Source organism: Eurosta solidaginis, chromosome 2, assembly GCF_040869045.1.
Source record: "Eurosta solidaginis isolate ZX-2024a chromosome 2, ASM4086904v1, whole genome shotgun sequence".
Taxonomy (NCBI): domain Eukaryota; kingdom Metazoa; phylum Arthropoda; class Insecta; order Diptera; family Tephritidae; genus Eurosta; species Eurosta solidaginis.
Genome location: NC_090320.1, coordinates 171,771,680 through 171,799,584, shown reverse-complemented (window position 1 = coordinate 171,799,584; position 27,905 = coordinate 171,771,680). Strand labels below are relative to the sequence as shown.

The following is a 27,905-nucleotide window of genomic DNA, read 5'->3' as shown; positions in this document are numbered from 1 at the left end:
GTTTGTCAATGTGCCTGCCAAAATGTTTATGTGTACATAATAACAAATATCTAAAATTAGATCAAAGTAATATGCTGACACAGAATGTATGTATTCGGAATGTAGATACCTTTAGCTTGTAAGTATTAATGTAATTACGTATGTGTAAAATAAGAAATTTTGTATAAAAAGAAATGTATTTCTTCAATAAACTCAATCATATTTTAACACTACACTTCAGCGTTTCCTTTTCATTAATTGTTAATATTACAGAGCACCTAAGCGGTTGTAACCTCTCTGCCGGTGTAGGTAAGCTTTGGTCCATCGTAAAGTCCCTATCGAATCCGTCTAAGCACAATGACAAAATTTCCATCGCCTTTGGCGATAAAGTGCTGTCGGATGCGAAAAATTGCGCGAGCGCTTTCTGCCGACAATATATAATGCATTCTACGGTCGACAAAGGTAGACGGAGGGACAACAGACACGCATATAAACATAAATTCAGCGAATCTCCGATTACCATCACCGGCAAAGAGGTTGAGGATGCCAACGGTCATGCTAAACCATCCAAAGCAGTGGGCCTAGACGGCATAGCCATGCCGATGCTTAAAAGCCTAGGGAAAAAGGGTTTCAAATATTTAGCGCATGTCTTCAACCTTTCCACCTTTATCATTCCCGAAATATGGAAAATGGCCGAGGTGGTCCCGCTACTAAAGCCTGGGAAATCAGCTAACATAGGAGTCATATCGCCCGATATCTCTCCTATCGCCAGTAGCCAATATCTCTCCTATCGCCAGTAGCCAAGACGCTTGAAGCAATTTTGCTCCCCTACTTCAAAGCAAATTTGCAGCTAGCCTGTCATCAGCATGGCTTTAGAAAACTCCATAGCACTACCACCGCGCTATATGCCATTAGCACCCAGATAAATTGCGGTTTAAATCAAACCTCCACCATAGAACAGTACTAGTTGCGTAGGCCTATCAAAAGCTTTTGATACGGTCAACCATGGCACGTTACTGCAAGACCTGGAAGGGTCTACACTTCCCCCATGTCTTAAAAGGTGGACCGCAAATTATCTGGGTGGGCGGCAGGCGTCGGTGCAATTTAGAAACGAAACATCAAAACCAAGAAGAATTAAACAAGGGGTGCCACTGGGTGGTGTCCTATCCCCACTTTTGTTTAACTTCTACATATCAAAGCCACCAGAAGGAATTACTATCGTTTCCTACGCCGATGACTGCACAATAATGGCCACAGGCCCAGGCCCACAGATAGAAGAGCTTTGCAACAGAATAAACAGTTACCTCCCTGATCTCTCCAGTTTTTTCGCTTCGCGAAACCTGGCATTACACCGACTAAATCCTCCGCGACCTTATTTACAACATGGACGTCCCAAATGTCGACCATTTTGAACATCCACGTCGATGGCACTACGATGCCGACTGTCCTACACCCCAAAATCTTGGGTGTGCCGTTTGATCAGGATCTACATTTTGGTGAGCATGCAGCCGCAATTGAACCGAAAATCCAGAGCCGTAATAAAATCCTGACATCTCTTGCTGGCAGTACTTGGGGAAAAGATAAAGAAACGCTCATTACCACTTACAAAACAATTCGCCAGCCGATTGCATGCTACGCTTCCCCTATATGGTCGCCAAACCTAAAAACTACTCACTGGAAGAAGCTAAATGTTTCCTTGGACTCCCGTTAGAGGATATTGATGACAATTTGTGATCGGTCGCACCTATTGGACCGGGATAAGCACTGCTACAACAACAAAAAGAGGATAGAAGTTGGAAAAAATTTGTTTCGAAGCACCCTAATGTGAACTTTTTCATATGTACCCGCTAGCGCAGAAATCCTGCACGCATGCCAGTTGAAGCATATCGAAATACAAACTTTTCTCTGATTTTCGAAAAATAGGAGAGCGAGATGTATTTTAGAACCCGTTATAGTAGCAAACATATCATTTTGTGCTAACACATAGGTACACAATCAACACATCCATGCAACTAAATTTACTCATTACTCAAATCATTTGTAGTTATACTCGCTAGCATGAATGTATGTTCCAGCGTTGCCACTTGCTAAATTTTTTTTTTCCAAAAGTGTATCATTCCTGAAAAAATTTATCAATTCGTTTCAATAGATTGATACATAGTTTTTTAGTCATTTCGTCTGAATTTTATATAATGTGTGAAACAAAATTCTTAAATTAATAATATTTAGAACAAAACATCACCGCACTATTTTCGCTAAACGGATCGCACAACTGAATTTTATAAAATTTTACCAACGCTCAGTTTTAAATAAATGTGGCTGTTATAAAGGTTTCTCTATTTAACATATCGAAACGCGTTTATTTAAACGTTTTTGTTATTTATACGATTCTTAACAAACAGTATTTATTTTAAACAAAACTAATACCAACAAAATAATTATGTAGAAGAAATACGGTTTATATATAAAAAAAATAAATAAATGTAAGGCGCGATAACCTCCGAAGAGATCTAAGGCCGAGCTTCTCTTCCAATTTGGGTCGTGCTCCTCTTGATTCTCCCTACAAATTGGCCGGACGGGACCTACATGTTTTATGCCGACTCCGAACGGCATCTGCAAGGCAGATGAGTTTTCACTGAGAGCTTTTTCATGGCAGAAATACACCCGGAGCGCTTGCCAAACACTGCCGAGGGGCGACCCCGCTTAGAAAAATGTTCTTCTAATTTAAAAACCTTATTTCTAAAATTTTGATGTTGCTTTGCCCGGGGTGCGAACCCAGGGCATACGGTGTGGTAGGCGGAGCACGCTACCATCACACCACGGTGGCCGCCGGTTTATATATATAATATAGATATAAAGGAAAAAATAAATATCATTGTAAAATTTTATTTACTATAAAACTGCATATTCAAACATTTTTTAAAAATCTTACTGAAAATTTGTCGTTTCCCTGACAGGGACAGAGCTTATATCTTCCAAAGTAAAAATGTATCCATTTTAGATTTTTTGTATCTTTGTATCCACTCATTAAAAATGTATCCAAATGTATACATAAAAAAAAAAAAAAAAAATGTATACAATTGTATCCAAATGGCAACCCTGGCATGCACATTGTACAAATCTATATTCATATTTACGCACTAGGGCAGATCTCCTGCGCGCATGCTATTAGAAAATATTGTTGAGGACAACGAAAAATTTAGCCTGTAAAAATTACAGCTTTTAATTTTAATGTTAGGAGGTGGATCATGCGAATCTAGTTTTCTCTTACAAATTACATGGGGAATTTTTATTCGAACTGTACCTACGTTTTAATGACTTTTACATAAATGGTCCGGAAAAGTTGCACCAAAAAAACTTATTCGCCTGGAATATATGGCAAAAGTGCGTTAGTTAGTCTTAAAAAAAATGTTTAAAAAACAACACGGCTTCTCAGCTACTTGAAACTCACACTTTGCCTTATAGCGTTTTCTTTTCTGAAATAAATTGTTGCCTAAGTAAATGGAAAGCCTTAATAGAGTTACTCCTACCCCAGAAAATGTTCAACATTTATAGTGCATACAAAGAACATTTCAACTCACCATATTCACTCATATTAACAGAGTATATGTGGAACTTAAGAGCAAATTGAGAGTTTCACAGAGTTGCATTGCCACACCGCCATTTTATACAGGGTAAAAGTGTAACGCTTTTGCGTTGCGAGAAAGCAACAATTTTCACAAAAGAACGAAATACCCCGTAAAGGCATTGCCTGTTTTTTAGAATAGAACAACAACCCTTACGCAGCGTACAAAAAGCGTAACACTTTAGCCAGAAAAGAAAACGCTATTACTCAAATTTAATTGGCTACAACACTGCATAACCAGAATTCTTCTTAAGAGCCTAAGTCAATGGTTCAAAGTTTAGGTAAAATATGCAGATCTTTGCATTTGGCGTTGACATTCAACCCAGAATATCTGTCAAACGATTCGTCTTAGTGAAAAATCTCTTTAGACCTTTTTTGTAGATCGTCCAATTTTTTATACGAATGGGTATTGCTCATCATTAAAGACCCAGTCGCTGAAGCGCAGGCGCACTTCAAATAAAAAATCAAACCTTCCCATATAATTTTGTATGGAGAAACTAAAATCGCGATGAGGCATTTCTTATCATAAAACTTAAAAGTTGCAATTTTTAAGGATCATCTTTTTCGTTGTCCTGAACAATATTTTTACTATACCAAAAGAAAAAATTTAACTTTTTATATCTGAAGAACATAAATTATGAAATACATCTTGCTCTTCTATACTCTTCATACACATCTATCGTGTTTTCACGAGTCTGCTGGCTTGGGTATTATAGCTCCGTCACATAGGCAGTTTTTCATATCGATGAGTTTAACACAAGCTAATGCATTATGAGTAGATTGCACGTATTTTTATGGAGAACGGTAGATTGAGCGACATTGGCGCCATCTGATATGGAAAAGTAGCCAACTCCCAAATTTTGTTGCAAGCAAATCATAAGAATTTCACATTTGGCTAAGGCTGTTGGCACACTTTGCAAGTGAAATTATTTTTTCCACTGGTTGTTAACTTTTCTAACATTTTTCGCATTTAAAAACTGCAATATAACAATCGAATACGACACAAAATATGTTATCAAGTATTTTTGTTGTATAGGGAGAATGTTTATAAGAGTGCTTCGCAAAATTTTGTGTGTGAATGGGCAAGGCGAAATAAACTTCAATTGCCAAGCCTGAAGTTCTTTCATATTAACAAACGCAACATCTTGATTGATTGTGGCGATGTTATTGGAATGCATAAGCTTGTATTAAACGCATCTATATGAAAAATGTCATTGTGCCGCGGCCTTTAAGCTAGCAGACACTTTTCTCGGAACCGGACGCAGCTATAAATTTTTTTTGTGGTAATAAATTGCCAATAAACGTAATATAAAATATTCAAGTCGTTCGGAAGCTGTACGTCGTGTTTCGCGAAGTGTCTGCTGGCTTGAGTATTAAGCTAGCAGACATTCACTTTTCTCGGAACCGGACGAAGCTATAATTTTTTTTTTTTGTGGTAAGAAATTGCCAATAAATGAGGTATAAATTATTTAATATATAATATTGTTGCTATAATGTGTCACAATTAGCAGATGGATAAAGCTAGTCATGCAGGAAAGTGGATTGGACATAATGCTTGAAACACAATGCCGAGCGACGACGATATACACCGCGTCGGGCGATGACATTTTTCAAATTACGCCCAGACATTTCGTCTACTTAAAACACAATGCCGGGCGAAATTGACGCTGTTTATTCAGAGTGGCCATTATTTAGAAATAAAGATGAAAACAATTAAAACTTTTTTAATTCTTTGCTTTAGCACTTGACTGCTAAAATACGCCCAAAATGTTAAGAGCTGTGTTAATCCGGAGGACGTACATTAACATTATAACCTTTAATTTATAAAATACAGTTTACACGTATACGGCGCACGTTACCAACGTTTCCATAAGCTTGCACGATTTTAAATTTTTGACAGCGCACGTACCCGGTTAATTGAAAACATTGATTGAAAAAACGAAAATTTAGCAAATGTTTGTACTAATTACCTTTTAGTTTTTAATAATATTAATGAATAGTTGGCGGTTTATTAATAATGATACCGAAACACGTCTTTCGATATCCCTTCCAATTTTTTTGAACGTGTTTTGGCAGTAAAATTAAGAATTATACATATGTTACTTCATTATTTTATGTCATATATTTGATTGTAACATAATGTAGGCAGGGTGTATTTATTTTGATTTTTACCGATGGCCAAAAATGCAAAACGTTCTCCAGAAAAAATTTCGATTATACAAAAACAAAGTCGAAGAAAAAAATTGCAAAACGTCTGCCCAACAAGACGGGCCAATGTCATGAAGCGGTATCTACTTACATTGAACTTCAGACAGCAATATTCGAAGCCTTTGAAGCGATAGCAGAAGGGAAAAACGACAAAACTTCAGCACATGCTTCTCAGTTTCAAGCTGCTATTTCTAGCGTGCAATTCAAAACGTTGTTGTTGTTGTTGTAGCGATGTTGATGGTCCTTTGCCGGGGGCAGATCCAGTACGTTCCGGTAACAAGCACAATAAAGGTACCAGCCCGACCATCTCGGGAAACGATTTGTAATGACCACATGAAACCTTCTACGCCATACCGCCCTCCCACCCCTACATCCATCAGGAGTTCGGGGTGGCCAGAGCCTCAGCTGTTAATGAAACAGGATTCGCCACGGGTAGGTGAGGTTGACAATTGGGTTTGGAGAAGCTATATATTGCGCTGGCAACCCCTTGAGAGAGTTGCGCTACACAAGAAACCACGCATTAGTAAACATCAATTAAATAGATGCAACGTTGATACTGAGAGCGTCGAAGATTATTATATAATCGCATTCTATATTTCATTCCTTGATGCATTCATAACTCATATCCAGAGCCGTAAAATGAAACACCAATCAATTTTACAAAATTTCCGTGTTTTGTTCCCCAAAAATGAATACAACGCTGAAATATGTAATAAGCTGCATGAATTTTCTAATTTTAAGCTCTAATTGTAACCAAAAAACTGGTCAGGAAATCGCTGATTTAATTCGCCACACTCTAGGTAAACATGAAGTCCCATTAAAAGATTGTCGTGCACAATGGTACGATAACGGCGCCTATATGAAAGGAGCTTACAACAGAGCACAACGTCACATTCTCGACAAAAACTCGAATGCTGATTGCTCGCCTTGTGCAACCCACAGTCTCAATTTATGTGGTGTTGATGCTGCAGAATGTTGTACGGCTGTAATTAATTTCTTCCGAGTTGTACAAAAATGTTTTAATATTTTCAGCAGCAGTCCACAACAATGGGACATACTCAAAACAAAAAAATTCAAAATTTACCGACCTCTCTTCACAGTCTTTCAAACACTAAGTGGTCGGCTAGAATTGAGGCAATCAGACCATACACTGAACGAAAAATTACAACATAAATTCAACATTTCGCCATGTTAATTGCAATGTAAATCAAAGATTATCAATTTTCGTAGAAATAATGCTTAATTAACGTGTTTCACGTTAAATTTGCAGCAGAAATGTCGAATTAACAATGTCATGTTTTACATTATAATATCAATTTTCAACGTTAAAACCACATTAAAACTTATACATTCGAAATGACATTTTTGTTGTAAATTTCTCATTGGACCATGTTACTTTAACATCAAAAAATGTTAATAAATGTAAATTTCTATTTTCGTTGCCATTTCCACATTCTTTCATGTTGTTTTAACGTTCAAAAATGTTAACAAATTCAAATTTCCATTTTCTTTATCATTTCCACATCGTGTCATATTGTTTTAACGTTAAAAAATGTTGATAAATTAAAATTTTCATTTTCGTTGTCAATTCGTCATCGTGCCATGTTGTTTTAACGTTAAAAAAATGTTACGGTCTCACATCTGTTAAAGTACATATGTATATCAATTCGGCGTGCAATTGTAAAGAGCAAAATAATAAAAGAAAATAAAGTAAAAATGGAAAATATATTTGTGCTGGGTGAAACAAATTACACACTGCCATCGTCGGAGTCAATTTTGGAATTCGTGCAAGAGGATTGCGGCGATATCATCATTGAAACTGCTGAATAGCAAATGTACGATGGCGAAGCAAATATGAAGAAGTTGCTCGAATCGTTCAACTTGGGAGATACCTTCAAGGCGTTTATTGGTAGGTATTCGACATTACTCGAAATTAAACTAGCTTAATGTTCAATTTTGCGAAAACAGGTTGCGGTTTCACATACGAAAGACTGAAGTTTATAAATGAGGAGGATTTAAAAGCAGTTTTTCCGGGACAAGCAAACATTGGTCTAAGGGCTGAATTACGTGAAAAAATTTTTATGTGGAAATCGAAAAATGTAATATACTCAATATTTTTAATTTGCATTTTGTCGCTGGACTAATGAAACAGTGTAAGTTCACACACACTATTATTAAATAATTGCACCTTTAGGCAAGTGCGTTTAATCTACTAGAAAAATTACGCGCTCGCAATTGAAGCTTAAAGGTGGGTTATAAAAAGTTCAAGCTGGTTTTTTTCGACACTATTATTTTCATTAGACACTACATCATTACTCCAACGACGATTTGTCGAGTTATAAAAACATTTTAATCAGTATGTACTATAAAACGTTTTCAGTTGCGGGAGACACCACAAACGATTGTACCAGCAAAGTGTAACACACTGGCCTGAATCAATTCCCAGGAGTTTTTCCATAGTTCGTCTTCATCGCCATTGTCACCTCAAAGTGGGCCGATATGTGAGTTTAAAAAAATATATATTTACAGGCTTACAGCCTCGTTATGTATAATGTAAAGACTCACTTTCACCCAAGTGAAACCAAATTCCGATCATATAAGAGCTTTCATTCACTTCAGTGACTGTCAGTCACTATCGGTAAATGTTAGCGATTATCTTATGTTTTTTCTTACATATATAATGTGGGCCTTACTTTCTAATTCGTGAACAACATCATTTCCCAGAATATCATTGATATACTCAAATCGTCAAGTTTTGGAAATTGTCTGCTGAACGTATACGCTAAGAAAAAGCTCTTTTTCACGACGATAGAAAAAAATTACTCAATATAATAACAGAACATTATTACCTACCAAAGGAAAACAAATATTATATTCTACGGCCGCACGAAATGAAAGCAATAGCTGAAGAAATTACTGAGATTTTTCCAACGGAGAGTAAAGACATATACTGCATATCAAGATCGGCGCACGAAAACCAAATCCAAGTGGCATGTTATATAATAGGTTCAACAACTTAAATCGTAAAAGATTGAAGACGGATAAATTAGCAACGACGACGTCAGAAGTTGATTTAACAAAAATAGAAATTCATCCAGACATACTTTCTCAACAAAATAAAATGAGGTTTATGAGTGGCGATGAAAACGATTCAATGGATATGTGGATATCGACAGTTCCGCTGCAGGGACAATAAAGCTGCCACAGGTTTAAGTGATGTTTTAAATAGATGGCCCTTTTACAAACAGGCCTCCGTGGAGAAGCTCCGTGGTGAAATGTGTAAGCCTAACATAAAACTCCATTTAGATATGTATATGCTTAATTTTTCTTATTTTTTGTATGTGTATTGAATGAGACTATGACCTAATGTTTCCACCCACAAAATTCAATTTGATGAACAAATGGGAAAGAATGAAAGAAAAACTTAACAAAAGTTATAAAGATAATATTAAAGATAAGTACTATGCAGAACTATTTCGATCGTTGGAGCCATCTACGGACGAAAGTAAGTAGGGGAATACATAATTAGAAGTTGTAAATGCATGTTCTGTTTCCTTAAAGGTTCAAGGGATTGCATATTAATAATGCTGCTGAACACTGTCTTGAAGCCGACTTCTCGAAATATATCAAAAGTTGGAGGTAAAACTATTATTAACAAAGTAACAATAGGTGACGCAATTTTAAGCAGCATTGTAAAATGTACTAATGATCTGCAACGAGTACAAGAAGAACGCGTGAAATATTCATTACAAAGAAAAACAACCATACAACCATGTTACAGTATTGGCACCGATATCAAAACCTCAAAAGAATTTTATACATGTTTCGATAAATGTTTGCTAAAATTTAGCTCCTTCATCACTGCTTTAGATGCGTGTTTCAAAATTTTTCACATATTTCATTTAAATTATCCAAACGAATCGATCTTAGTATGACATTTTTTACAATGTCACGTGTATGAAATTTCAACACCACATGACATTAAGAGTTCTGAATTAGTTGAATTTCTAAGAATTTCCTAGAATTTTCAACTGGCTTACACGCGAAAAGTAATATGACTAGGAAAGATATTTTATTCATACAGGAAGGAGTTTCGGCTATAACTTCAAGTATAATAGAGCCAATTAAAAATACAGTTTGCAAATACCTGCCGGAATCGGAAAAGGAAACATTTCTTGCTTTAGTTAACTTTTGCGAAAATCCTTTTGCGAATATAAAATCAGAATATAAGCTATTTAAATCCATGTCGGAATCGGACTGTTTTGCTAAATCAAAATGTTTCAATGTCAATAATGAAATATCAGAAGTTATAGTAAAAGGTAGATGTACATTAGATGAAAGCAAAGTGCAAGGTTGTATAATGCCGATACATTTTCAGATTCGCAAATTCTTCGAGCTTCCCTCTGTTTTAGATACTGTCTTAAGAAATACGGAAATACTTTCTAAGGAATATAACATAACTCATTTCATTAATTCCACTTGTTTTAAAGAAAAGATAAATAAAAAAGATAATAAAGAAAAGGCTCAATTCTATAATGGCAAAATTATTGTTCCGTTTTTTATTTATTTGGATAGCTTTGAAATAAATAGTCCTCAAGGCAGCCATGCCAACGTAGATTCAATATGTGGAGTATATTATTCATTTCCGGTTTTACCACAACATCTCTTATCGAATTTAAGCTACATATTTGTAGCTGCTTATTTCAAAAGCAACGATCAAAAGGTTTTTGGCAATGATCCAATCCTTAAACCATTAATTGAAGAATTTCGAGATCTTGAGGAAAATGGAATGTTAATAAAAACTAAATCTGGTTTCAGCAGTATAAATAGGCTTTTTGACCATTATTTGCTTAGTGCAAAGCTAAATTAAACTCCACTATTTCGGCTTAACGTTTCGCTAAGCACCTTAGCTTCTTCAGGAGCGAAACAGAATTTATTTAGTAATTTTTATCACAAACCAGTAATTTTATCACAACAACAATGTACATAAAAGAAAGTTATTAAAAGATATTTCGGTTAGAATTAAGCAAACAGATTGTTTAGTAAAAAACTTACATATATAAATGTATGTATCCCTAGATTACATTAGGCGTTACAAATTGCACAATTTTAGTATAAACTAAGTTATGCATGAAAATTAAAAGTATAAAAATGGTACTAGTAATATGTAGTACACTTGTCATTAAACTGGACTTTGATCATCAAACATAATTGGTACGCGTTATAGTATGGCACCATTAATCGATTACATTGATTTCCATAAGGTAGGTTCGATCAGCTGTTTTATCTGGTTATGGCTTTATGGTTATAAGTCACCATTAATTCGCCCTTAATTAGATCAACGGAGTGTCCGCTTTCCGTTGTGTGTTGCGATAGTGCTGTATTATTTTTCTTTTTATTTATATCCGACTCATGTTCTTTGAGTCGAATACCCAAGGTGCGCTTTGTTGTACCTATATATATTTTATTACATTTTTCGTTTTCGGTTCCTTCACATGGTATTTCGTATACTATATTCTTGTGTTGTGAAAGGGGGATAGGGCTTTTTGTTTTAGTGAAAATACTTTGTAGAGTTCGATTTGATTTATAAGCCAAGCATGTGTTATTTTTGTTGTATGGTATATCAGAGCCGAAGTTCTCTGTTAATTTTGGTATGTAAGTCACACTGAAGAACTTCTTCGTTTGTCTTGCAGTGTTTGAGAATCTGCTACTTTTGTTTTCTATTTGTGCTATCTTCTGCTGTATAAGATTTTGTATTAGGGTACTCGGGTAATTATTGTTTTTTAAGATCTCAAGGATTTTATTTATGTCGACACTCCAAAATTGTTTATGGCTAATATTTAGTACTTTTTAGATTAAGTTGGATGCCGTGTTGACTTTGTATTTGAACGGTTGGGCTGACAGAAAATTTATGAGGCGCCCCGATGATGTTGGTTTCGTATACCAAACTAATACTAATTCCTTTTCCATTCTGCGGATTCTTATGTCTAGAAAGGGAATATTGCCGTTCTGCTCTATTTCAGAAGTGAATTTTAGTTTTCTATGGTATTTATTTAATGTGTCTAATATAATGTTCAAATCGTTTCTTTTAATTATTGCAAGGATGTCATCCACGTATTTGACTATAAATTGTATGTTAATGTTATATTTTTGTTTAAGTTCAGACATAGTCTCATACAGTAAGTCATCCATGACTATGTCGGCTATGGTTGAGGAGAGAGGATTCCCATAGGCATACCAAACGTTTGTGAATATAGTTTTTCATTGAACATAAAGTAATTGTTATCTTTCAGGCAAAAGTCTAATATTTGCTTAAATTTTGGTTTAGGTATACCGGATATATTTTCAATTTTATCCCACTTTTTGGTGATTATTTTAACCATGTTCTAGGATTAATACAAGCACTAAACGCATAACTTAAGCTAAATTTGACTGCACAAGCATACGGAGATGTTACCGGCATTCTTAAGGACATCACCAAGTTCGAATGTATCTTGCTGTCCTCAGTTTGGTTCAAAATGGTTGATGTCCGACATCTAGATGCCTTATTAGCTGATTTGAAGTTGATCAGGAGCCAATCTGAAACAATTTTAAACGAATGCAAAACAGTTGCTGTTCAATTGAACATCGCGCCAAAGTTTCCGGACATTCAAAGAGAAAACCCAAAAGACGTTTTGAAGATAATGGAAATGACATGATTATGGATGATCCATAATCATAATCCATGAGTCTGATTTTAAAAACAATACATTCTTGGTGATCGTTAATTCGGTAATCACTGGCATTACTGAACGATTTGCAGCTATGAGAAATTTGAACGAGACGTTTTCCTTTTTGTGGCAATTTGAAGACATGGATGAAACTACGGTTCGGGCGAGTGCAGCAAAATTTGTCGGAAAATACAAGTCGGGCGTTTCTCAAAGCTTCTAATGCGAAATAATTCACTTGAAACACATTTACGAAGCAAAGTTTGATAAATGTCTGTCACCATTGGAATTGCTAAAAACCATCTATGTTCAAATTCTGTATAAAATTTTTCCCAATATTTGTGTCGCTTTACATATCTTTTGCACTATACCTGTTATAGATAACAAATTCTTTTTAATAGGGAAATACTTTTTTCATTTTTGAAATTAAATAGAAAAATTTAGTAATTTTTTAATATTTTGAAAGATACAAAAATTTTCATTTTAAAAAGGTAACATAATTAATTAAAAATATTGAAATATTGAAAGTAGAAAAACAAGTTAAAGTATTAACATAAATAAAATAGAGTAAGCAACTATACGTAGACCTTACACCTGTTGTTGTTGTTGTAGCAATGCTCGCCCCACCTAATAGCCGCGACCGATCACAAATTGTCATCAATATCCTCTAACGGGAGTCCAAGGAAACTTGCCGTTTCAACAGGGGTGGACCATAAGGAAAGGGGTGTTAGAGGCGTTGGTTCCACATTACAATTAAAGAGATGGTTGGTGTCATGTGGGGATACATTGCAAGCGGGGCATACATTTTGTATGTCGGGGTTGATTCTGGATAGGTATGAGTTTAACCTGTTACAGTATCCAGAACGAAGTTGAGCAAGAGGGACACGCGTTTCCCTGGGGAGTATGCGTTCCTCTTCTGCGAGTTCTGGATATTTTTCTTCGAGTACTGGATTCACCGGGCAATTCCCGACATAAAGGTCCGACGCCTGTCTATGGAGTTCACCAAGGACCTGCTTGTGTTTTTTCGCTTCATACGGCTGGGTTCTCAGGTGCCGTATTTCCTCAAAATGCTCACGGAGATGACTCCTTAGGCCCCTAGGCGGTGCTGGTTCGTCAATCAGATGTCTGTTGGGATGCCCAGGTTTCTGGGTATTCAACAGAAACTGTTTGGTCAGCATCTCATTTCTCTCCCTGATGGGGAGTATTCTCGCCTCATTATGCAGATGGTGTTCTGGGGACATAAGAAGACAGCCCGTGGCGATTCTGAGAGCAGTATTTTGGCAGGCCTGTAGTTTCTTCCAGTGGGTGGTTTTTAGGCTTGGCGACCATATGGGTGACGCGTAGCACGTAATCGGCTGGCTAATTGCTTTGTATGTGGTCAAGAGCGTTTCTTTATCTTTTCCCCAGGTACTGCCAGCAAGGGATTTGAGGATTTTATTACGGCTCTGAATTCTTGGAACAATTGCGGTTGCATGCGCACCAAAATGTAGATCCTGATCAAACGTCACACCCAAGATTTTGGGGTGTAGGACAGTCGGTAGCGTAGTGCCATCGACGTGGATGTTCAATATGGTCGACATTTGGGACGTCCATGTTGTAAATAAGGTCGCGGAAGATTTAGTCGGTGATAATGCCAGGTTTCGCGAGGCGAAAAAACTGGAGAGATCAGGGAGGTAGCCGTTTATTCTGTTGCAGAGCTCATCGATCTGTGGGCCTGGGCCTGTGGCCATTATTGTGCAGTCATCGGCGTAGGAAACGATTGTGACTCCTTCCGGTGGTAAAGGTAGCTTAGATATGTAGAAATTAAACAAAAGCGGGAATAGGACACCACCCTGTGGCACCCCTTGTTTAATTCTCCTTTGTTTTGATGTTTCGTTTCTGAATTGCACCGATGCCTGCCGACCACCCAGATAATTTGCGGTCCACCTTTTAAGACATGGGGAAGGGTAGACCCTTCCAGGTCTTGCAGTAAAGAGCCATGGTTGACCGTATCAAAAGCTTTTGATAGGTCTAACGCTACGAGTACTGTTCTATGGTGGGGATATTGATTCAAACCCCAATTTATCTGGGTGCTAATGACATTTAGCGCGGAGGTAGTGCTATGTAGTTTTCTGAAGCCATGCTGATGAGGGGCTAGCTGCAAATGTGCTTGGAAATAAGGGAGCAAAATGGCTTCAAGCGTCTTTGCCACTGGCGATAGGAGAGATATCGGACGATATGACTCACCTACGTTAGCTGGTTTCCCAGGCTTTAGTAGCGGGACCACCTTGGCCATTTTCCATTTCTCGGGTATGACAAAGGTGGAAAGAGACAGGTTGAAGACATGCGCTAAATATTTGAAACCCTCTTTCCCTAGGTTTTTAAGCATCGGCATGGCTATGCCGTCTGGGCCCACTGCTTTGGATGGTTTAGCGCGACCAATGGCGTCCTCAACCTCTCTAGCGGTGATGGTAATTGGTGACGCGCTGAGTTTGTGTTAATGTGCGTGTCTATTGGCTCTCCGTCTATCTTTGTCGACCGTAGGATGCATTATATATTGTCGGCAGAAAGCGCTCGCGCATTTTTTCGCATCCGACAGCACCTTATCACCAAAGGCGATGGAAACTTTGTCTTTGTGCTTAGTCGGATTCGATAGGGACTTTACGGTGGACCAAAGTTTACCTACACCGGTAGAGAGGTTACAACCTCTTAGGTGCTCTTCCCATTTCGCCCGCTTGTGTTCGTCCACAAGCAATCTGATGCGTTGGTTTATATCCCTTATTTGGGGGTCGCCTGGATCAAGCTGTCTTATAAGGTCGCGTTCCCTCGCTAAGCTCGCGGCCTCCGCCGGGAAGTGGGGCCGGATTTCGGGAATTCTCCCGGCGGGAATGAAATGTGCCGAGGCGGATTCAATGACCTTACGGAAGGCACGCTCCCCTTGGCGGGCATCAGTCGTGATAGGGAGGGCAGCAAAGCTGCTGTCTGTTGCAGATTTATATTCTTCCCACTTTCCTTTTTTGAAGTTTATGAAGTGCGTTTTTCGGTGACGATGAAGTCGGCGGTACGCTCGAACGAAATAAGTATGGGCAGGTGGTCGGATGCCAATGTTACCATCGGCTGCCAGTTGACGCAGTTCACGAGTTCTGCGCTCACGATTGAGATATCTGGCGAGCTATGACAGCTTCCTACCATACGTGTGGGGGCGTCTCCGTTTATTGTGCAGAACGTCGTTTCGTCTATTTGATCCGCCAACATCTCACCCCTACTGTCCGCCCGCAAGTTTGAATGCCATAGGTCGTGATGGGCATTGAAATCGCCTAAGATAATGCGATTGTTGCCAGTGAGTAAAGCCTAGATATTAGGGCGGTATCCACTGGGGCAACAGGTGACAGGAGGGATGTAGATGTTGATGATTTCTAGATTTGCATCGCCTGACCGGACAGATAGGCCTTGACGTTCTAAGACATTGTCCCTGCGGTCGATGCCAGGATCAAATATATAATATTGCACAGAGTGGTGTATAATAAACGCGAGGCCGCCTCCATTTCCGCTCTCGCGGTCTTTCCTGTGGACATTATAACCAGAGCAGGTCTGCAATGCAGATCTTGCTGTGAGTTTAGTCTCTTGAATCGCAGCAATGCGGATGTTGTGCCGCTTCATGAAATCTACTATCTCCGTAATCTTCCCAGTTAGTCCATTACAGTTGAACTGCATAATTCTGAAGTGCATGAGGGGTGACGCCGCCACTCTAGGGGTAAGTGACGGGTGACTACGCCTAGGTTGTGGAAGGCCAGGACGCAATTGCTGTTGTGGCCTTGGGACTGGGCGCCCTTGGGCAAGCATTGGGGTACCCGGATGATTTGGGTTTGCGACCTCGCAACATGGCGCGATGAAACCCGTCGAGGGGTTGCCGTCGCGGAGACCAGAACATCTAGGAAAGTGGCACCACCCAAGGCAGGAGCTGCATTGAGCGGATGTCGCAAACCTATATATTCTGTGCTGGCAGACGGTACAAACGGAGGCAGGGACTAAGAGTCTGTTTCCCTGACCTGCACGATTGCTGCCAGAAAAGAGGGGGGGAGAAGAAGACGGGGGCAGGGGCTGATGCTCAGCATTGCTACCAGCTCTACTACGAAGGTAGTAGTTATGAGTGGTATCAGCTGTTTGAGTTGTTGGCGCCGTGGGGCGCGAGCAGCAGCGGGTACTTGTTGTGGCTTGCCGAGCAGCGAAGCTGCTGGAAGGTAGTGGGGATACGCTTAGGCGTAGACTACGGGACGCCCTTGGGCGTGAGCAGCAAGGAGCCACAAAATATTTATAAAAGTTACGTGGACGTCGGGTTTTGGGATCAAGCCCAGAACAACCTGTCCGATGCAACCATCCCTTGCACGAGACACACTGAACAGAGTATGACCGTCCTAAAAAGATTCTTTTCTGGCAAATGCAGCAAAACCATTTCTCAGGACCGGGGTCAGGAGACGGACCCGGATTGGGTTCGATACCTTCCCGGAGTAAGAGAATATGTAGCAGTCCTGCTGCAAGGAGCTGCTGGGAGGATGACAATTTGTGGGAGGGACGAAACAAATTAAATGGGGTCACACTGAAATGACAGTCCTTGGTCGGGAAAAATCCCGAGTCGCTCCGGTACATAGAAACCGACTGCCTGTCACTATAGCTAGTGCAGTACGTTCTTTCAGCGTCCTTGCGGGAATCAAAAACTTTCATAGATCGTGTTCATCTCAAGAGCGAGTTCCAGGACTTGCCACGCTTTGTGTTGAATCCGTTTTGACAAGACAGTTAAATTTTGATATTATTATAAAAAATGTTGCGGTGAAAAAAGCAGGAAACCCCACTCATTGATATCCCAACCTTCTATATTGAATAATCAAATTTATAATCATCATTATATTTATCAGAAATGTACTAAAATGCTACCAAATAACTAAAAAAGATTATTTGTAACAATATGTGGCTGTTAAAAGAAAATTTTATTTCTATGTTAGATACAATAAAACAGTATAAATAGTAAATATTCTGTGTTAATTTTATTTTAAGTTCTTCGTCCAAAAATCATTTAGTTGATGTGGAAAAATTTTTTTTTTATGTACTCCATCAATAATGATTCATGAATGATACGTCGTTAATTCAAATTAATCAAATGTATTAGTGGATTTTTTATAGGGGGCCGTAAATTGTTTAGTCCCGGGCCCGGATTTTCTCTCTACGGCCCTGGCTGTGAAGAATGGTCCGATTTTCGTGATATGTTCACAGCGGTGTTCATTAACCACCCAAAGCTCTCCCGCGCTCAGAAATTGTAGCACCTCCGATACAAAATGCAAGGCAAAGCCAGCTCCATCGTCAAACAATATCCGTTGAGCGATCATAATTTTGACCTTGTCTGGGAAGCTTTACTGTCACGATACGAAAACGAGCGTATCCTGGTTGACAACCAGATATAATCCTTACTGACTCTGGCTCCTATTCCATCAGAAAACAGTAAGCTACTTCAGAGATTGCAAAATACAATCAACAACTGCCTATCAGTCCTTCACTCCCCAGGAGTTACTACAGACAGTTGGGATCCGATTCTGGTGTACATTTGTTCATCAAAACTCCCCGAAACAACCCTGTCACTTTGGGAACAATCTCTCTCTTCGCGAAGAAATTTGCCCTCACGGTCACAACTCAACGACTTTCTCACCGCGAGATTTGAAGTCGTTGGAAGAGTCAATAGGCTTGAGCCAAGCCAAAGCAAAATAAACCAGTCGCTCATCAAAATTCTACGCAAAACAGATCCTTCAACAGGACGCAAACCCTTGTGGCAGAATATACAAAGGAAACTTGCCATTATTGCAACTCCCTGCACCTTATTACATTCTGTCCACAATACAAGCGAATGTCTGTGCAAAACCGGAACAATTCGTAAAACAAGCTAAGCTGCGTACAAACTGCCTTAGAAACACTAATATGATCAATGAGTGCAGGAGCAAGTGGTCATGTTCGACATGTCATCAACGGCATCACACAAACTCCTCGTTCCACCCCGCGAACGAATACATCAAACGTGCAGCACACAACTGCTGAGTCGACATCTCCCGTTCGACAAACGCAGAATAGCTCCGACTCTAGCGACCTACCGTGTTGTTCAAAACACGCACCAGTTCAATCATTGCATGCAGCCAATGATAACCAAATTCTCCTTGCTACTGCTATGGTCGCAGTCGAACACGAAGGTGAATTATATCAACGGAGGGCCCTTATCGATCAGGGCTCGGAAAGAACTTTCATTTCCTCGAAAGTTCAACAACGGTTGAAACTACGATTCGAACATTCAAAGTTCGAAATCCCTGGCATGGGTGGACTAGTCGTACAAAAGTCCTCCAAGCTTTGCCCTTTGACACTGGTTGCATCTAAGGCCACGAAAAGTATAAAGGCTCAACCCATTTTGTTGCCGCAACTTACAAAGAATCTGCCAACATCCACCATCAATCGCAATATCTGGGAGCAGTTCATACTCCTTGACAAGGTGATAGGCAGCGGGATACTTCCACAAATTCTGCTGGAAGGTATAAAAAAGGTGTGCGGCAGTATACTTGCGCAACAAACCATATTGGGTTGGATTCTCAGTGGACCAATAGCTGAAAATGTGGTGTCATTTTCGACACAAGTCCAAAAAGTGTCAAACGAGACACTCAGCTCTCAATTGAGAAAATTTTGCGAACCTCCACAGATATCCCCCGAGAACCAAGCGTGTGAGCAGATATACGCGACAACCAAAACTTGCACCAAACGATCGATACATTGTTCCCGCCCGGCTGTCCTAGAGCAATTTTTCAACATGGAGCGAACGCTACAGAAAAATGGGGAGTGAGGCCCAATGTACAACAGTGTGTTGCAAGAATATTTCGACCTTGATCACATGGAATCTACCGATCCATGAGAAATAACTTCGAATGGCAAAGTCTTTTCATTCTACTTGCCACATCATGCGGTAGTCAAATCAGATAAGGTCACCACCAAAGTTCGGGTGGTTTTCAACGACTCCAATAAACTGGGTCAGGCAAATCCCTGAATTATGTGTTATAGCCAAAGCCAAAAGCAGGTAGCGCTTCTCCACCAGAGAAACGCAAGGTCGAAGCATATCACACAATCGAGGAAGAGGGCGATATTCTTCAACGTTTCTCCTCATACTCTCGAGCTCTCCGTGTGATTGGATACGTGCTCCGCTTTCTGAACAATGCCTGCAACAAATCCAAATCGGTGGCAACCACACATAATCCTCATCTGACCCATAAAGAGTTGCAACATACGAAAACGCGGCTTTTGGCAATGGCACACTCTCGCCATTTCGGGACGGAAAGAACGCCCTACAAAACAAAATGCCAATTAGCAAAAAGGGTTCCCTTCTGGCTCTTAACCCCTTTCTCGATGGAGACGGAATGTTGTTTTTGTTGTTGTTGTAGCGATAAGGTTACTCCCCGAAGGCTTTGGGGAGTGTTATCGACGTGGTGGTCCTTTGCCGGATACAGATCCGGTACGCGCCGGTAACACAGCACCATTAAAGTGCTAGACCGACCATCTCGGTAACGATTTATATGGCCAAATTAAACCTTCAGGCCATCCCTCCCTCCCCACCCCCAAGTTCCATGAGAAGGTTGGGGTCGCCAGAGCCTCGTCTGTTAGTGAAACAGGATTCGCTACGGATAGATGAGGTTGACAATTGGGTTTAGAGAAGCTATATATTGCGCTGGTAACCTCAAGGGTTGCGCTACACAGCCCCTTGAATCTGGTATTTTAGTCGCCTCTTACGACTGGCATACCTACCGCGGGTATATTCTGACCCCCTAACCCGCTGGAAAGTGGTGACGGACTCTTACGCATCGATGGCAGATTGGAACATTCTACATTTGGATACAACTAGAAGCATCCAGTAATCCTTCCTCCGGATTCAAGACTATGCCAGTTGTATCTAGAGTTTTTACACCGCCTGCTTCTTCATGCAGAAATACGGTTAATGCTCCAAATAGTGCGGCAAGAGTACTACGTACCAAAACTAAAGCCTCTTATTAAGAAATACATTTTTCAATGCAAATCGTGCACGTTTTTCAAACAGGGAACGCGCACGCAAATAATGGCAGCGCTAACACCTGAGCGCTGCAATTTCTCACTCCCCTTTTCCACGACAGGAGTATACTTTGCAAGTCCATTCCAAATAAAAGCATCGGTTCTGAGGTCGACCACTATCAGGGTACGTGGCTGTATTCGTCTGTTTTTCCACAGAGTCTTAACGAATGCTCCGCGGACATTGCCCCCAGGGAATTAATTGGCAGTATATTCCACCCAGTGCGCCTCATATGGGCGGCCTGTGGGAATCCGCAGTAAAAAGTTTCAAAACCCACTTCAAAAAAAACCGCTGCATCCCAAAGGTTTACATTCGAAGAATTCACGACTCTGTTGGTGCGTATTGAAGTAGTTCTTAATTCGAGGCTTCTAACCTTACTATCCCAGCACCAGCTGACTTCACAGCGCTTACTCTGGGTCACTTCATTCGAGGTGCACCGCTATCAGCCATTCCTGAGCCAAACGCGGAAGACCTATCCTTGATAAATCCAAAAACTCAAATCGCTTCATCACCAATTCAGTCGACGCTGAAGGAGCTTCTAAAGCGCTATAAATGGCAAACGCTACAGCGAAAAGCTCACCAGGCGACCTCGTCGTCGCCCACCGAGTGGCGTCTAGGACGAATCGAAAACGTTGGCCCCGGCCCTGAAAACCATATTCGGGCTTTAGAGGTTCGCACCCAAAATGGGCTTGTTATGCGCCCCTTAGTTAAACTGTGCTTTCTTCCAATGGAGCACTCTTCGCTCACAGCGCTATAACTTATATAGGTTTTCCTTGTATAGCTAAATTTCCGTATTAACTTTCCGTTTATCATCCGCTGCATCCAACTACTTCTCGTTTCTCTGTCTGTTCTTATACTTCCAGGACGACACCCATGATGGCATCGAGACCGGCAAGCCCACTGGCTCCTACAGCAGAGACCGAAAACTGCATTCAGTGTCGGTTTTGCCACCGCCACCACGCGCTGCGGATGTTTTGAGCCGCCTCCATCACCATTTAGACGGCGGCGTGCGAAATGCCTATGCTCAGCCGTGCGCGGCGAGTGGAAAGACGCCAACGAAGAGGCGCATCAATCATATTCCAATCGACTAGTCTACTATCATTAGCCGGCAACCGCGGACGCGCTTCTTTTTACTTCCTTTATATTAGGTCGGTTGAATGTTCGTCCGCTTTTCATACAAATCTTGCAATCGAGTTTTAAGTAACCTCTCATTGAGCTAAAAACGTGAAACTTTACATATACACCGTGACAATGCAAAAGGAAAAAACTCCGTTAGGTGGCGCACGAAATTAGATAAGAATTTGAAAATTTTTCAAACCAGCTTTTAAGTAACTTCTCGATGAGCTAGAGACTTAAAATTTCAAACTTAATTCAGAGGTCGATGACAGCCGATGACACGATACAAAAATATTCGCTAGGGGCGCACGGGATAAGATATTTAAAACAAGTAAGGAAGGCTAAGTTCGGGTGTAACCGAACATTACATACTCAGTTGAGAGATATGGAGACAAAATAAGGGAAAATCACCATGAAGGAAAATGAACCTAGGGTAACCCTGGAATGTGTTTGTATGACATGTGTATCAAATGGAAGGTATTAAAGAGTATTTTAAGAGGGAGTGGGCCATAGTTCTATAGTTGGACGCCATTTAGGGATATCGCCATAAAGGTGGACCAGGGCTGACACTAGAATTTGTTTGTGCTATATTGGCATCAAATGAAAGGTGGTAATGAGTATTTTAAAAGGGAGTGATCCTTAGTTCTATAGGTGGACGGCTTTTCGAGATATCGCCATAAAGGTGGACCAGGGGTGACGCTAGAATTTATTTATATATGTAATACCACGAACAGTATTCCTGCCAAGATTCCCTGCCCTGCAGAACTTTTTCATTTTCTTCTACTTAATATGGTAGGTGTCACACCCATTTTACAAAGTTTTTTTCTAAAGTTATATTTTGCGTGAATAAACCAATGCAATTACCATGTTTCATCCCTTTTTTCGTATTTGGTATAGAATTATGGCATTTTTTCATTTTTCGTAATTTTCGATATCGAAAAAGGGGGCGTGGTCATAGTCGGATTTCCACCACTTTTTATACCAATACAAAGTGAGTTCAGATAAGTACGTGAACAGAGTTTAGTAAGGACATATCGATTTTTGCTCAAGTTATCCTGTTACCGGCCGAGCGGAAGGACAGACGGAAGACTGTGTATAAAAACTGGGCGTGGCTTCAATATATTAACTTTTTTTTAAAGTGGGCGTGGTCGTTCTCCGATTTCGCTAATTTTTATTAGACACACATATAGTAATAGAAGTAACGTTTCTGCCAAATTTCATTATGATATCTTCAACGACTGCCAAGTTACAGCTTGCAAAACTTCTAAATCACTTTCTTTTAAAAGTGGGCGGTGCCACGCCCATTGTCCAAAATTTTACTAATTTTCTATTCTGCGCCTTAAGTTCAACTCACCTACCAAGTTTCATCGCTTTATCCGTCTTTGGTAATGAATTATCGCACTTTTTAGAAATTTTCGATATCTAAAAAGTGAGCGTGTTTATAGTCCGATATCGTTCATTTTAAATGGCGATCTGAGATGAGAGCCCAGGAATCTACATACCAAATTTCATCAAGGTACCTCAAAATTTACTCAAGGTATCGTGTTAACGGACGGAAGGACGGACGAACGGACGGACGGACATGGTTAAATCAAATTTTTTTTCGATACTGATGATTTTGATATATGGAAGTCTATATCTATCTCGATTCCTTTATACCTGTACAACCAACCGTTATCCAATCAATGTTAATATACTCTGTGAGCTCTGCTCAACTGAGTATAAAAATCGTACGAAACGGTGGGAATTTTGGGATTGATTTTTATGTAAGTTCTCATTGAGCTACAACTGTAGAACTTCACAGATAGGAAAAGACACCGAGAAAATTTAAGAAAAGCAGAAAAAAATCCATTAGGTGGCGCACGGATCGAAATATTTAGATAAGATTTTGGAAATTTGGTGCTTTGATATCGATTTTAAGGTAACTGCTCATTGAGCTACAAACATGAAACTTCAGAGACAGGTTAAGACACCGTGACAAAGGAACAAAAGGAGAAAAAATTCCGTTAGGTGGCGCACGGATCGAAAAAATTAGATAATAATTCGGAAATTTGAAACCGGGTTTTAAGTAACTTTTCGATGATTTAGAGGCTAAAAATTTAGAGCTTAATTCAGAGGTCGATGACAGTCGATGACACAATACAAAAAGTTTCGCTAGGGGGCGCACGGACTGAGATATTTAGAAAAATGAAACGGAACGAAGGGAATTTTTGGATTGATTTTTATGTAAGTTCTTATTGAGCTACAGGCGCAAAGCTTAACAGATAGGTTAAGACACCGAGAAAATCTAAGGAAAGGAGAAAATTTAAATAAAATAAAAAAATTTCAAGTTCTTCCTTTATATAAATGGACAAAAATCAGCGAAAAATGTCTCCTTATATAAATACATATTCTTGCTAAACTTTGATTTTTAAATTTTGACATAGAAATTGCAAAAATATTAAAAAAAAATATATATATATATAAAGGCTCAATTGATTGACTAATAATATCTCCGTTCTACCAACTTCCCAATCCAAGTAATGTGCGCTCCACTTTTATATTTTTACTTCTCATAAATATTTTTGCAATTTCTGTGTCAAAATTTAAAAATCAACGTTTAGCAAGAATATATCTTTTTTATAAGGAGACATTTTTCGCCGATTTTTGTCCATTTATATAAAGGAAGTGCTTAAATTTTTTTTATTTTATTTTTATTTGTATTTATTTATATTCAATCCTCGTACATATGTACATTTATTTTGAATGCTTTGAACTTCTGACGAGTGAATATTTAAAGCCAAAAGTTAAAGTTGTAACAAAATTAAGATATTCTTATTGAAGTTAATTTCTATCATGTGAAAGAAGAAACATCAGATTTGATAATTATAAAGTTTGGAAAAAAAAACTATAAACCTTTTTATCTTTGAGGTGTAAAGCGTAGCGAAGAAAGGCCATTTATTCAACATTATTAAACTTCTTCATTGCAAATAATGTATTTTCTGAATTTTTACATACATTAATGGCAAGTAGTGTGAAATATTTATTTATATTATTTATTCTCCGTAAAAAAATGAATATTTTTTAGCTGAAATTTGAAAATTTGCACCCCTGTTGTGATTTAATGAGCAATTCTCTCTCATGCCGACCACAAATAAATACAGACACAACTCAAATTTTTTCGTTTTCCCCTGTGGTTTAGTACTTTACTTTTTACTTTTAAAGTCATAATTGTAAAAATTATTTTTTATTTTAATTATAAAATCGACATATGTAAGTTCTCTCCGTCCGAGTTTTTTTATTAAAATTTCGAACATATCTATTAAATTCGGTACCTGATTTCATTAAATTCACTTACCTTCCAAAAGCTCGACGTATTTAGAGTACCGGGGCTTTACTACTCGTTTTTTTCTATTTCTAAGTGCATGGCCCATTGTTGTCGATTGTAAACGATTACCAATGTTGAAAAACGCTCTTTGTCGCTTGCCAGAAATAAAATCTAGAAAATTTTAAAATAGAAAGTATAATTCTCAAAGTACTCGTTGTCTATAAAAAGCGAATGGTTTATTTTTGTGGAAAATTTTTTAGTTCAAGTGTAAGCAATTTTAAAATTTAACTCAATATATGCAAGCCACATTCACTGTTTGAACTACTAGACTTGGCTCGAATTTCAACTTTATTCCGACGCCCTATAAATAAATTCAATCTATGTGGGGTAAGATGTTTGATTATTCGACTTTTTTCAAAAACCGGTATTCGAATTATTCCAAAAATGTTAAGTCGAACACACGGGTTGTTATTCCTCAAACCCGGCAAAACGCGGATAAACCGATTTTTTGAGTACTTTCCCCAAAGAAATGTAACATATATACGTTCAGCTAAATATAAAAAGCTAACATACCAATAAGTAAATCGTTTATTATAAAGGAAAGACAAATAAAGGTGTATTGAATACAGTATCAAACAGAACATTAAGTCTTAACTCATTTCACAGTACAATATTCAATTAAGGTCACACAAAATAATCATATGTGAAGACTTTACATTTTGTACTTAAAGTAATCTTTCAAAACTACGGCATATGCAGATGACGTTTCTATCATCATAAGCGGCAGATGCCTAACATCATTCAGCTCTCTGATGGATCAGGCACTTCGGGGTTACATGCCTGGGCATCTGGAGTCGGGTTAACCGCCAACGCGGAAAAAACCGATCTAGTATTATTTACCGCCCATTGGGAGCAGAGGTAGAGGGCGGCCCCCACTCCGCTGGAAGGATCAGGTGATAAACGATTTAAAATCCCTTGGTGTGACCAATTGCCGCCGGTTGGCAGAGAAAAGAAGCGACTAGCGGCTTATTGGACGGCAATAACTGTTTAAACGATTAAGCGCTAATTAAGTAAGTAAGTATTATTTACTAGGAAGTATAAGGTCCCTAATTGGACTAAGCCTAAGCTTGGAGGGGTAGCCCTGCAAGCAAAATACAGCACAAAGTATCTAGGAGTTATACTAGATAGTAATTTGTCGTGGAAACTCCATAGGATGCACATGGGGCCTATCACCCAAACTCTCTCATTGGGTATTTACGGCAAATGTCAAACCCATACTTTACTATGGGGTTCTTGTTTGATGGACAGCCACACAAAAAAGTACGTATACCCAAAAACTTGAGAGGGTATGCAGAGTACACTGGCTTACAGCCAAAATGCACCAGAAACGCCATTATGAAATTCCTATGTAAAATCACCGAAAATCAAGGTTATTTTTAATTCTATGGTGTTTTTGAGGTTACGAATAAATATTCCAAAAGAAAAATAATAATAATATCTATACTAAGATATATACTATATATGTACATATACCACCGATCTATATAATTTTTTCAGACAACAATATATGCTATATACGTAATCATTTGGTGAAATTTAAAGTTTCTAGCGGTTAAAATGGGGCTGAAACTGCAAATATATATATTGTAACGAATTTACTTGCAAATCCTCTTATTTGCAATCCTCCGCTAAGTTCGTATCGCTAAACTGTTGAATAAATAACTCCAATATGTAATAATGCAAAATGACCTTTATTCAAGTACTTCACAATAACACTTGTACTTTGCAACGAACAGCTTACTTAATAACCAAACTGATTGACAGCTCAAATGAAACTCTACTATTCAAAATAATACTGCTATAGCTCGCTAGATATCGCTTAATCCAAATCTCAAATCAAACTGAATTACTTCTTACTTGCTTGCCCCGCTTTTATAGTTTACGCTGCATACTTCTAGGGTCTTCGATTTCCAGAACTTACTAGTTGTTTCGGCTACAAAATCGCCAGCCACAACTACGTGCACAAATTATTGCTCTCTCTTGTGACAACTCAGATAAGATATATGCATGTGTTTGTGCATTGCCGCTCCGCTGCTCGTATACGTACATATGTGTAGACGCAATTATTTATTCGTTTATGTAGATACATAAAGATTGAATTATTGATGTGAATGTTTGTAGTTTACAGTCTCCCGCGCGCACATAGGCATATAAGTAAATGCATCTGTGTGTGACATCTCTCTGGGCTGCCTTATATATGTGTATACTTGATTTAATTATTAACGTAAATACTGCTTGGCATGGCCTTAGCATCGCCTTAGTGATGGGATAATTTAGTGATGCTAATATCCGTGACACTGCCCTCCACCTAAGTCTGATCGTCCCGATCAGACAAATCTCTCGATCTAAACGTTGCTAGCCTTTCCAAATGGACCACCTTCATTTTGGTTCGTGGTTTACCGATGGTTTGTATGCGGTACACTACATCGTTGATCCGTTTTACAACTTTGTATGGGCCTTCCCAATTACACTGCAATTTCGGGGACAAACCTTTTTTACTTTGTGGGTTGTATAACAGCACCAAATCTCCTTCCTGAAAACCTTCTGAATTAATTGCTTTATCATATCTGGCTTTCATCTTGTCACTCATAATCTTTGTTCGTTGCCTTATCAGATCATGTATTTCTCTTAGCTCTTCTTCCACATCACTAGTGGATTTCCTGACATTTCTCTCCGCATTGGCATCTATCCTAAACTTCAAATCAGCTGGCAGTCTAAGGTCATTGCCAAAAATTACTTTTGCAGGGGTTTGGCCCGTTGTCTCATGCACTGCTGATCGGTAAGCCATCAAGAATAATGGTATGC

General features: G+C 39.0%; 1 protein-coding gene across 2 annotated transcripts in view; it reads right to left on the bottom strand.

The window, feature by feature from the left end:
• PolrMT (mitochondrial RNA polymerase) overlaps positions 1 to 27,905 on the bottom strand; it is a 576,158-nt gene that overhangs the window by 535,972 nt on the left and 12,281 nt on the right. For both annotated transcript variants that reach the window (XM_067766430.1, XM_067766429.1), the window contains exon 2: positions 25,071 to 25,211. In XM_067766430.1, the coding sequence (XP_067622531.1) occupies positions 25,071 to 25,211 (141 nt within the window). The remainder of the gene's footprint in view (positions 1 to 25,070; positions 25,212 to 27,905) is intronic.